Source organism: Amblyomma maculatum, chromosome 3, assembly GCF_055883805.1.
Source record: "Amblyomma maculatum isolate TAMU_Amacu chromosome 3, ASM5588380v1, whole genome shotgun sequence".
In the NCBI taxonomy this organism is placed as follows: domain Eukaryota; kingdom Metazoa; phylum Arthropoda; class Arachnida; order Ixodida; family Ixodidae; genus Amblyomma; species Amblyomma maculatum.
In genome coordinates this window covers 21,580,659-21,593,420 of record NC_139346.1, presented here as the reverse complement: position 1 = coordinate 21,593,420, position 12,762 = coordinate 21,580,659, and the positions used below count along the sequence as shown (strand labels likewise).

Sequence of the window (12,762 nt, the reverse complement as noted above, 5' to 3'; positions counted from 1 at the left end):
TTCATCGAGTTTCGCAAGCTCCTCCGCCACGACAAGGCAGTGATCCATGAAGATTATCCTCAAATTTAGCCATGGAATGTGTAATTGTATCATTCATTTTAATTTCAAGTAAAAGTACGAGATGTTTGGTAGTTCAATACTCGATTACAACCATTGCAAAAGCAACTATGACAAGGGTCATAACTGTTTTTGCAAGTTTTCACAAGGTAAATTAAATATATGGCATATATCGAGGAGACAAGTAGGGTCTCAAGTAAAACCCCTTCAGGTACACCCGAGTAGTACACGACAAATGCTAGAGTTCGCATCATTATCTTTAATAAATTGCAACAGGGTTCAGCTGGGTTTCAACCAAGCCGCGCTCATAATCACAAAGAATTGGCGAGCGCAAATTCGCCCATTTAGCTAGCGTTACTTCCACCATCCGTTTAGACCGAAATCATGAAATTAACGAGTGTCATGTGCATGACAGCCGAGTCCCCAGCTATGCGTTCTTTCTCTCGTGGAAGGGCGCCTACGTAGCCGCTTCAGCCGGGGTGGCACTTATTTGGCGTCGCCTTCCTTCGGGGTCTTGGGTTTTCTTTTGTCTTTCTTGGACACTCCTTCCATAGGGGCTTTGGATTTTTCGTCGGCTTCCATGGCGTCCCCTCCCTTTGATGCTTCAGATATTGTTTCAGCTTTCTTAGAGCCCCCTTCCATCGAGACTTTGGATTTGTATTCGGCCTCTATGACGTCGCCTCCCTTTGGTGCTTCTGATTTGCTTTCGGCCTCAGTGCCTTCGCGGCTCGCCTCTCCCTTCTTGCCGCTGCTATCGCCAGTAGTCTCAACCCCTGACTGCGCGGCGCTGACCTTGCTCTTCTTGCTAGAGTTGCTAGAGCTGCCGTCCGCATTGTTATGAGTCTTGGCGCCGTCCTCGGTCTTAAAGATTTTAGCACCTTCCTCATTCTTGGAGTTTTGGGTCCCAGCTTCTTCCTTGGAAGTTTTGCCTCCTCCCTGCGCGCCGGAGAAATGACACATCGACTACCGTTACCAGGAATGCTCGTTGCCGTCTCACCGAACACTTCTTCGTTATGGGCGTTTTAGTAATTTTCTCGCGCATTAACACCGCTTTGCACAGAACTGCGGTACAGGATAATCCAGGGAGCAGCAAAAGAACTTGTAATGCACTGCAGTATTTTGTCTGCCAGTTTTGCAAAAGGAGGGCTGCTCCAATTGTCCAGCTCTGACCATAAAGCTCGCAAGGGAAATAGTCCTCTAGAAATGAACACAATATGCCCAGTTCAACTATTTCTGACCAAGTTAGCAGGGCCTCGCACGTTAATTATACGGGATATTCGGGCAGGTTGAATTGCAAAAGGTTTGTCGTCTGTGGGGTTTAACGTCGCGATGAAACTCAGGCTACGAGGGAAACCAGAGAGAAGTTGCTAGTTGTGGATGCTAGCAGTGCCTCTGCTTTGCTAGACGTTTTCTGAGCTAAACGTTTAGTAAAATTCTGACGAATTCATATTAAATGTGAGAACAAAAACACCTTTCTAAGTTGTTTAGCAAGGGATCATTGTCTCGAAAGGTGCTCAAGCAGTGAGCCCTCTTGCAACCTATTTACCAGTGCATCTGGTTGACGTGTACGATGCCATTTTTCACAGTCTGATATATATATATACACATATATACCGGGTGTCCCAGCTAACTTGAACCAAGGGTTACAAAATAATATATTTGAGGTAGGTCAGTGAAACCAGTTGCATACAACTACCAGCCTGCTTGCGCACTACAGACAATTTTTTGTTTTGCAATTAGTTAATTGGCTAATTATGTTAATTTTTCTAATTTAATAAATATTCACCTTAGACCAAAAATGTGAATTGGAAAGTTGTAGAGCACCTTCAGAAACCCCCATTCCATTAATTGCGATAAAGTCTCACGTGTATCTTTTTTTTCCGGGCTCAAAAGAAAGCCCGCGAAATACAAATAATACCACGTGACTAGCACATTTGAGCGCAGCGATCGTGGTGCTCTCAGTCCTGGTTTGAGCGAACGAAATCGGCTGCAGCCGTGACCCGATGGTCCCGTTGCGGCAGGCAGAAATTTTGGCGATGGTTGGAGCGAGCTCGAGCTCGCCCGTCGTCACCGCGATCTTGGCCAGGCTTGTGCACTGCAACAGCCTACATCACGACAGGCGGATGACGATAAAGAACCGGCAAATGAAGGTGCAGCGCTAATTTTAGCCGAGTCACATGTCATCTCGCCCCTTTACCCAAGCCTGTATGCGCAGATTCAGTGGCTGATACCTTATCGCTCATCCGTTTGCCGTAAAGTCCGCTGATGGGAGGCGAGAAGGAGGGTTTGTTAGAATCCCGGTGGTGTCGGCTCGCCGCTCTCGGTGCTACTTGCACCATCACGTGGGCGGGCTGTCGGACGCGGGCGAAGAAGCCATCGCAGGCATATCGGCCTGCCGCTTTAACGGGGCAAAGTAGACACGGCCGCAGCTAATTTCGTTCGCTCAAACCACGACTGAGAGCACCACAATCGCGGCGCACAAATGCACTAGTCACGTGGTATTATTTGTATTTCGCGGGCTTTCTTCTGAGCCCAGAAAAAAAGATACACGTGAGACTTTCTTTATCGCAATTAATGGAATGGGGTTTTCTTAAGGGGCTCTACAAGTTTCCAATTCACATGTTTGGTCTAAAGTCGATATTTAATCAATTAGAAAAATTAACATAATTAGCTAATTAAGTAACTGCAAAACAAAAAATCACCTGTAGTGCGCAAGGAGGCTGGCAGTTGAATGCAATTAGTTTCACTGACCTTACCTCAAATATATTATTTTGTATCCCTTGGTTCAAGTTAGTTGGGACACCCGGTATATATATATATATATATATATATATATATATATATATATACAGGGTGTTTCATTTAAGATTTTACCTATTTTTTAAAAATAGGAAAATTAAGTTTTATTGTCGATTCTTCTTTTAGCTGTTGTATTAAAAGTAGAGAAAAATCAGGAGCCTTAAAGGGTACTAATTAGCTTAAAAATTAACTAAGAATAACTAATTAACTTTTTCTTTATACGAGCTAGAAGCTACTTTTAAACTGCAACAGTGAGCTACCGGTGTGAGAATGCCAAATGGTATTTTAAACGACAAGAAACGTGCATTTCTTAAGGTCTGCAGCACTGGCAATTCTGGCCACTTTCGACGCACGAAAACGAAACCTAGCAGACGAAGCGCGGAATTGTACGCGCCCATGAGTGACGCAGTCGTGACGTCGCCGGGCGAATCAAGCCGTCTGAAGGCGGCTGCTGCCGCTCGTGAAGTACTCGTCTGGCGCTGCGTCATCACATCCAGTGGTGCGATATCTGTGCATGTACTGATTTTCTTTTTATTTCACCCTCTGGGAGCCAAAGCTTGTAGTCGAAAGGGAGGGCTGATTTGCCCACACCATCAGCGCTACGCCCGCACCATGACAAGCTTCGCCCGCAATGCGTTGGTGATATCTCAAGATCCTACCAGACCATGACGCTGCTCCAGGCGCGTATTTCTAGGGCGGCTGCGGCCGCCTCCAGACGGCTGGTTTCTCTTGGTGACGTCACGGCTGCGTCACTCATGGGCGTGCATAAGTGCGCGCCCCGACTGCTAGGTTTCGTTTTCGTGCGTCGAAAGCGGCCAGAATTGCCAGCGCTGCAGTCCTTAAGAAATGCGCGTTTCTTGTCGTTTAAAATACTATTTGGCGTTCTCACACCGGTAGCTCACTGTTGCAATTTGAAAGCAGCTCCTAGCTGGTATAAAGAAAAAGTTAATTAGGTAATCTTGGTTAATTAATAAGCTAATTAGTACCCTTTAAGGCTCCTGATTTTTCTCTACTTTTAATACAACAGCTAAAAGAAGAATCGACAATAAAACTTAATTTTCCTATTTTTAAAAAATAGGTAAAATCTTAAATAAAACACCCTGTATATATATATTTCAAAGGCAGACTGACACATCATTTCTCGACTGCGACCAAGCTTTTTCTTACATCCCGCTAACCTGTTTGGGTACAGCCATTTTCACGGAGCTATATTCTGCGCTCACAAAGACGTAGATGAAAATTAGCTCTCTAGAACCTTGCTGCACGTTGAAGCACTGCTTCATAAAAAATTATTATTCCAACGTGAGCAGTATGTGTGTGAGGCAAACCTGTGTCTCCTGCGAGGGCTCATCCTTGATAGAGACGTCCTCCTTCGCACCCTGCCGCACAGGATCGCGAAGGCTGCTGCCGCTTTGTTCCGAGCTGCCCTGAAACCAAGAATATTTGCTACTTAAGGCTACATGTAATCAACTGGTTCAACATTGGACTAGCATATGCTGCATATTCGTCGTCGCTAGCATATATACTTTAAGCTTCACATTGCGGACAGCTAGCGTCAGTACCAATCACGATTATCTTTAGGTAGTCGTCAGCATGAAAGGGAGCAAGTGGGCGAGATGGCTAGAGTGGTTGCGCCATCCTGATCATCTGTCTGCTTTTTGAAGATCCTTGACACCCTGTGGACCCCGATCTCGGGAATGACTCGGCGCCTCACATGGCGTTGCCTATACTTCACATTTCTGGCGCGTGGCTGGCGCGGTCACCTCACAGCAAACGCCATTATTTACTCTCTTGTGTGCATGGCATACCAGCAAACGTCTGATTTAATGCTCCAGAACCCGCATGCTTTGGCTCTGTCACCTGGCCTCGTACCCGACAAGCCCTTCTCTATGACATGGCCATCCATGAAATAATGGCTCACCTAACAAGGCAGTTGGAAATTTGGTAGTTGCGCTTGTGCCATGTTTATATGTAGCTTGCTTTTTGCGATAAGTTATCGTGATGATGCACCTTGATTCCGTTCAGATGATTATTTTACTGCTGATTCCTCCCACCATTCGTTTTTTCGCATTCGTGTCTGCACTTTGATTTAGCAAATTGTCTTAGTAGCCAATATAGGTGTTCTTGTCCTGTCATCTTTTAATGTCCGGGTAATTGTTTATAACAATAGAATCCTAAAATGTACATGAAAGCAAGGTATATTCGACATCGGCATCCTTGAAAACTTCTCGGCTTAATATCTGCTCCTTTCTTAAAAAGCAATGTGATCCTTCTTTTCACATTCTTAACAAACGTGGCGCGACAGCTCGGCATTTGATCATAGCTTTAGCGATAAGGTACATTATAATTGGTCTGACGCAGCTAACGTTATGTTGCAAAATTCCGATGCTAGGTCCTGATATCCAACTTCAAGGTCTTCAGAGAATTTTGTTGATCCGTCGTAGTCCTCCTGCTAATCTTGGTAATTTTAGCGTCATGAACAAAACCGCTTGAAGCCTCGCAAACTAGGTTCTAATTCAATTTTCTCACATTTTATCGCATTCTCCACCCATTGTTGGCTTCACTGAAATGAGGCTTCAGTATGAAAGACGCCGACACAACCCCGCTAGGTTTGCACGTAGTTCAGGCAAACCGGTGTTTCGATAAAGGTTGCCAAGTTACCTTTTTTATTCACTCCTGTGTAACCTTTTCCTTCATCCCTGCCCTATTTGACATGATATGAGTATGGTGCAGGGTGTATGCTGAAAAATAGGTTGATAATGATCAGTGCACTGTGTCCTCCTCTTGACGTTTTCATTAATCATTTATACAACCCTAGCAAATTCATGCGCCAGCAGAATATTTGTTCCCCTAATGTTATTCTGCTGTAGGATTTCAGCGCATCCCGTATCAATTGCCAGCCCTATCCTGTAGTGGAGATGAGATAGCGGTGGCCGCATCACTATATGACTTATCTTGAATATTGGGGCTAAAATTGGGCATTACCAATTACACACCGGGAACTCTAATTTCAAACGTTGTCGTTATCGATGCTACCGTGCTTGATGGTAACGTCGAATGCGAAGTCATTGACGGCTAAAGCTGTCGTGGTCTCAATTTATGCCGCTTCGCAAAAACTGTCTGTACTCTGCTTCATACGATATTCTACGCCACAACGATTGCCTATTATTGGTTTACCAGGTGACGCATATGACAGACTTGAGAAATTCAGCTTCGGTTCTGACGCCAGGGCTTTGTTCACTTTATTTTAATGTATATAGTCCGGGAACGCACATAACACACAGTTATTCGCGGAAGAGAACGAATAATACAAATGTCAGAGAACCATAGCCTACGAAAGACTTGATAATTGACTTGCCATGTCCACTAGCTGCGACCGTCGAAACAAATGACTTATATTTTTGTGCCACATTGCAGAACTTAAAAAAGTAACAATAGCAAATTTTGAAAATCCATTCCGCTGAATGTAACTTTTCAAATATCGATTACGTTACAAATAGCGCATTTATTGTAGTCAGTGCATTCAGTGCATTCCGCAATTACTTGCAATCTGTATTCGTAGCCGAAAACAATGGCATTCTTCATTTCGCTACAACATCTTGTATCTCAGTCAGCAACGTTTATGTACTCTCAATCCGAGATATTTATAGCGCGACATAGAAACACCAGGGACAAGCGCTCCCGTTCTGCTTGTCCCTTGTGTTTCTTTGTGGCGCTATAAATTTATATCTCGGATTGAGCAGTATGAAACAACTCGCCCAACAAAAAGTTTTCTTAAACGTTTATGTAACCGCGCAGAGAACCCTCCATTTTATCGTCAAATTAGAAATTAAATAGTGGCCCGATGATGATGACATTAAGAGCTTGGTTTTGTACACTGTCCGGAACAGGGGAGCAAGTACTTACAATCATCTTCAATAACTTTTTATCAAGCACCACCAATCCGACTTCATTGAAGCCTGCAGAGTTTCTCATTTAAACGAATCGGGAACGCACAATCACAAATACCGGCCTCGTTAGCATGCGATCGTTGTGAGCTTTTTAAACACATCATGTACAAATGTATCATCGAATTTCTTCAGCCGAGCAACATTTTGAGTTTGAATTATTTTTAGCGTGCTTTTCGTAGTGCATCGGCTGCACTTCGGCAACACTTCGCAATCAAATTAGCTCCTAATGTCACTCACTAACTGCAGCAGCACCTTCTGACGGACTAATTTAGTACAACACTCAAACAATGACATAAGCTGACATGTCGCCCACAGGAAGCAAAGTGTGAAAGGCGGTAAGAAGGTGCATTTTTTATTTTGTTTTCACGTGACGCTTGACAATACTGGGCTATACCAGCGGACAGCTTATTGAGGCTATGCAGCCAAGGGTACAAGAGCGGGGATTTTAGCAGCGGTCTTATGACACATGTAATGGGCCCGACCGAAAAGAGCTCACGTGACAAAGCGAAGGGGTAGAGGAAGTGGAACCTGAAGCCTGGTAGGGACTTGAAAGCAGGCTCGAGCTACGGTATTAATCACCGCCTACCACCCCGAAGGTCAAATAAATACCTTACACTTATTGTAGACGTCTCGCTCCTCGTAACGGACCTCGTCCTCATCCTGGAACTTTGAAGCCGCACTTTGCGTATTTCGGCCACCATCCAAGACGCTTCTAACCAACCATCGGCGACCATCGCTGCCACCGTCCTCTGTTACAGAGTACAACGGCATTATGACCCATCTTTTTTGAGTGGTACCAACGACCGCAACGTTGACGATTGGCTGAGCTCTTTCCAGCACCTCAGCACTTACAATGTGTGGGACTATTATGTGAAAATAAACGCAGTGTCATCTTCTAACGGATGTTGCCAACCTACGGTTTCGCAACATCGAAGCCGACCTCCCTACGTAGTTCAATTTCAAGAAGTCTTCGGCCGTCCCGTGACGAAATCTCCGCTCGAGAAACGTCTCCGTGTAGTGAATCAGAGTCTGGCCAAAACTTTACCAGCTAACTGAGGACGTGGGTACCTCTTTCTACAAGCTTATCATTGTGTCCACACCCGACACCAAAATAATGAACCATATTCTTAAATGGATCCCTATTAAGCCTTTCCAAATGCTTCTGGCTAGGAATCCTACTTCCGCCGGCGACGTTATAACGCTGTGTCAAAGCTTTGCTGACCTACCGAAGCAGCCAGCGTCTATACGCGGGAGTCTGGCGCTCCTGCCAAAGGCATTGCTGGCTTGGCGCTTACTCCATCACCTGTAAAGCAGTCCCTGTTTATACGGCGCATCAACAACTTCATCCGAGAAGACGTCGCACGCCAGCTAACTGTGTTACATCCCGTTCCGCGCTCTCCGTCGTGTCCGCTATCCCCCATGTTTTTGTGGAAAACCTCGATGAAGCCCTGCCACCAAGTGTTCCGCTTCCTTCTGCACAAGCACATGAGCATAACGCCAAAGAATCGCTAGGACGGGAGGCGCACTTCCGACTCCGTCTTACCAGAGCAGCCCTAATTTTAATCGCCACCCCCCTGCATGCCGCCGCCATCGGATTTCGAAGGCGCACTACGAACATATATATGGTGAACCACTGGCAATACCCCCATCTGCTACGCTTGGGGGCTATAGGGCCACGTCGCCAGTCTTTGACACAGGCATCCGCCTTGTACTAGGGATGATGTGCACTCGTACCAATACGATCCCGTGCCATCCATGTCCAGTGTCATTTCTTTATCGTCTCCATCTAGCGCTCGATAGACCGCACGACGCTCGCCTTCACAAAGGCGACGGGCCGTTTCACCTATGCTCCGGCTATAGGGTCCTACCCGAGATTATAACTGAATGACGCTGTTCCGAAGGAAAGAACTGTGTGTTTTGCGAGCTCATTAAGTCCAGTCTTTTGCCTCCAATGTGACTAAATTATTCGTTTAATGCGTTCCTGCTCTTCTGCTGGTGAACACGGGCCCTGCCTTGTCCATTATCAGTGACATCCTTCGCCACAACAGCCTCAAGGTCGTGACGCTGCTTTCGGAAATTTCGCTTCATACAGCCAGTTCGCAGTGCATCAACCTCATGGCAGCGGGAACGTTACCAGCTTGTATACAAGGCGCTGCGTGTACCATCAAGATGATGGTGTTGTGTGACCGCTCTCATAAAATTGTCTTCCGCTGCGACTTCCTCTCGACCCACAGCGCTGTGATTGATTGTACTCATGCTCAAGTTGCATTTCCCCAGTAAGCAATGTTTGCTTGTGCGACCAACTTGTATACCCCACACCTTTTGAACGATGACACCGACATCTCTCCACTTTACTCTGCTCTCATTCCCTTTAATTCGGCATATGCCCTCTTTGGCCCTATTTTCGACACGCCCACCGGCGCCGGCACCCACAATCACCACCTCCACCTCCCTTTCGCAGTTCTCACGATTTCCGATGGCAGCTATGTCATCTATGAGCCCAACCAGTTTCACTGTCCGACGGCTGTCCGCCGCGGCAGATTCATCGACTGCATTGAGTATCTTGGTCCTGATATTATTAAGGTGTTCTCCGAACTCCGAGCTTTTTCCACGACTGCCATGGCGTCTTGGGGTTATGCTATGACCGATGAGATTCCTGTCGACCTCATTTTCCGAGCCTTCGCTATCTCCTTGCGCCCGCTCAAAACGGCCACGTAGTGCCTTCGTTTCAGCACTGTATTGCGTCCTTTGACATTTCCAGCCTGCCTTGGGACGCGTGTTGGTCGTCTCAGAAAATTTACACAAGTACGCCCGCCTCCTTACGCCACCGACCATACCACGCATAGCCGAATGAGCGCTGCGTCATCCGTGACAATTTGGACGACATGCTTCAACGGGGAGTCACCCTCTCACAGCCCTTGTGTCTCTCCTATTGTCCTTGTGACGGGAACAGATCGCACGATCCACTTTTGGGCTGACTACCGCCATCTGAGTAAGATCACCCGCAATGATGTTTATCCATTACTACGAATGGACGACGCGCTAGATTTCTTGCAGGGAGCGGGGTTCTTTTCTTTGTTAGGTTTAGGCTCCGGCTACACCTAAGTACAGATGGCTTGCGTTGACTAGCCAAAAACAGACTTCATCACCCCCAACGGCCAGTATATTTTTAAAGCGATGTCGTTCGGTCTGTGCAAAGTTGCAGCCACGTTCGAGAGAATGATAGATTTTTATTTTTTTTATTTATTTAGTACATACTGCAGACCCTTTTCAGGGTCCAAGCAGGACAGGCATATATTGTAACAAAACTCAGAAGATACAGGACACAATCAAAAGAAGCATGCATAAAAATGAACAGGCAAATTTTGCGAAACTATGACAGTGCCATAACATGGTTCCAATCGGATATTGTCCGCGGGAAAAATGAATATTTAAAACAATCAGTCTTCGCAAAATACGGTGTCAATGATTGAATGTGATGATGTCGGGTATGCCGTGTGGATAAAGGGGATATGTACTGTGAAGGATCCAAAGCTAACTTATAGTTAAGTAAAGAATAAAGAAACTCAAGGCGATATTTTCCTCTTCGCGTTTCAAGGGATTCAATATTGTTAGTCGCCATGATATCAGTGGGGGAGTCGGTGATTTTAAATTTCGAATAGATAAACCTAACAGCTTTTCTTTGAACCCTTTCTAATTTATAGATGTTAATCTTAGTAAATGGGTCCCATACAACCGAAGCATACTCAAGCTTTGGCTTGATATAAGCGTTATACGTTAGCAGTTTTACGTGAGAAGGAGAATTTCTTAGTTTATGCCTCAGAAAAAATAGCTTTTTAAATGCAGAGGAGCATATGTTATCTATATGTGAGTTCCAGGAAAGATTGCTTGTTATTGTTACACCTAGATATTTGTAACTATTAACCTGCTTTAGTGTTGATGATCCAAGGGTATACGCATGGTTAATCGGGTTCTTTTTATGTGTTATTTGCATCGAAACTGTTTTTTCAGTGTTAAGAACCATGGAGAACTCACTGCACCAGTCAAGAACATTTTCTAGACACCGGTCAAGTTCATTTTGATCGTTAGTACACGTAATTTGACGGAATACAACACAATCATCTGCAAACAAGCGAATATTCGTTCCTGGAGTAACCACATTGACAATATCATTTATATAAATCTGAAAAAGCAAAGGTCCCAAGACGCTTCCCTGGGGCACCCCAGAGGTGACTGGGAGACAACTGGAGCTGCACCCACCGACTGAAACAAATTGCACTCTATTCGTGAGGTAATCTGCAATCCATGATATTAAAATGTCTGGAAGATTAATATTTTTTAGTTTTTGAATGAGCTTTCCGTGGTGAACTTTATCAAATGCTTTGCTAAAATCCATAAATATGGTGTCTATTTGACCATTCATATCCAGTGTTTTAGCAAAAGTATGTACTATTGTAACTAATTGTGTTATTGTAGAATAGCCCTTTCTAAACCCATGCTGACAGTCGCTTAATACGGAGTGTTCTTCAAGAAATTTGTTAATATGTTTAGCAATAATGTGTTCGAGCATTTTACAGCATGCAGAAGTTAAAGAAATAGGACGATAATTTTGTAATAATGTGCAGTCGCCTTTTTTAAAGATCGGAACAACTCGAGCAGTCTTCCATTCAACCGGAAGTTTTGATGACAAGAGAGATTTTTTAAACAACACAAAAAGAAACTTCGCAATTATTTCGGCATAGCGTCGCAAAAATACATTGGGTAAATTATCAGGACCAGAAGAAGTTTTAGGCTTCAATTCTAAAAGCAAAGCAAATACACCAGGGAGGCTAACAAAGTCCACCTCCGATACAGGAAAATATGACGCTCTTTGTACACATTGTGTACCTGCTTCAGAGAATACGCTGTGAAAAAAAGAATTAAAATTACGTGCAATGTCAATCGAATCAGTCAGTGTATCTCCCTCCGATGTTATTTTTGAGATATGTTTCTTGCTATCACTCAGGAAGTTCCAAAATTTACTTGGGTCATTTTTAACAAAATTGGGTAACGTTGTGTTAAAGTACAAATCCTTTGAATCACGAACCGCACGTTCAAGATTATTTTTAAGCGTTTCAATCTGACATAACTGGCGGTTCTTTTTCTTATATCTTTTTAGTTTTCGCTTCAGTTGAATAATCTTCCGCGTCATCCAAGGTGTGCGTTTGTGAACTTTTTTGCATTTATTTGGAACGAAGGTATTTAGACAGTATGGACACATTTCGACGAATCGCTCCCACAGCTTGCAGACTTCATTTTCATCGAAACTAGATAAACAAGTTTCCATATGTTCAATCACTGCGGCATCATCAGCCCTAGAATAATCCTTGAAAGATCGTACGTGACTGACGTTTTTGTTGAGGGAAGGGAACTTAACTAAATCTATCGACACGCTTACCAGGTGATGGTCTGAAATGCCTGTTTCAACTGACACAGTATGCATAGAATATTGACGGCTAGCAAAAACTAGGTCTAGTATAGAGGAAGATGTACCTTGTACACGAGTAGGTTGATTTACAATTTGAGCTAAATCATGAGTAAGCATGATATCAAACATAACGTCTGCACTGCTCCCAGATTTAGTACCGCCCTGGAAACGATCCCAGCACACATCTGGCAGATTGAAGTCACCTATTAATAGTATTTTCCTATTTCGGAAATAAGACAGGTGATGCTGTAGCTTAATAAGATAGTCGGGTGTGGCATCTGGTGGCCTGTAGCAAGCGTACAGGATAAAAGAATGACCCCAGCAAGAAATTTTCATGCAAAGGCATTCAAGGTCAGGAACGTCATATACGAGGTCGCATTCTACAGAGTCTTTCAAGAGAACGGCTACGCCGCCACCCCTTGAGGTCCTATCCTTGCGAACGACTTCATAATGAGGAGGAAATACCAGGTCATCTGCTAAGTCGTCACG

The 12,762-nt window shown here is 44.5% G+C and overlaps 1 protein-coding gene across 1 annotated transcript; it reads right to left on the bottom strand.

The window, feature by feature from the left end:
- Window positions 1-543: 543 nt before the first annotated feature.
- LOC146194325 (uncharacterized) lies at window positions 544-12,702 on the bottom strand. Its single transcript, XM_084596526.1, has 4 exons — window positions 11,067-12,702; window positions 7,416-7,555; window positions 4,185-4,283; window positions 544-993 (listed from the first exon to the last, which is right to left on the bottom strand). Exons 1-4 carry the CDS (start codon window positions 12,607-12,609, stop codon window positions 544-546), a joined length of 2,232 nt encoding a protein of 743 aa, XP_084452652.1. The 5' UTR covers window positions 12,610-12,702.
- Between the last annotated feature and the right edge of the window lie 60 nt (window positions 12,703-12,762).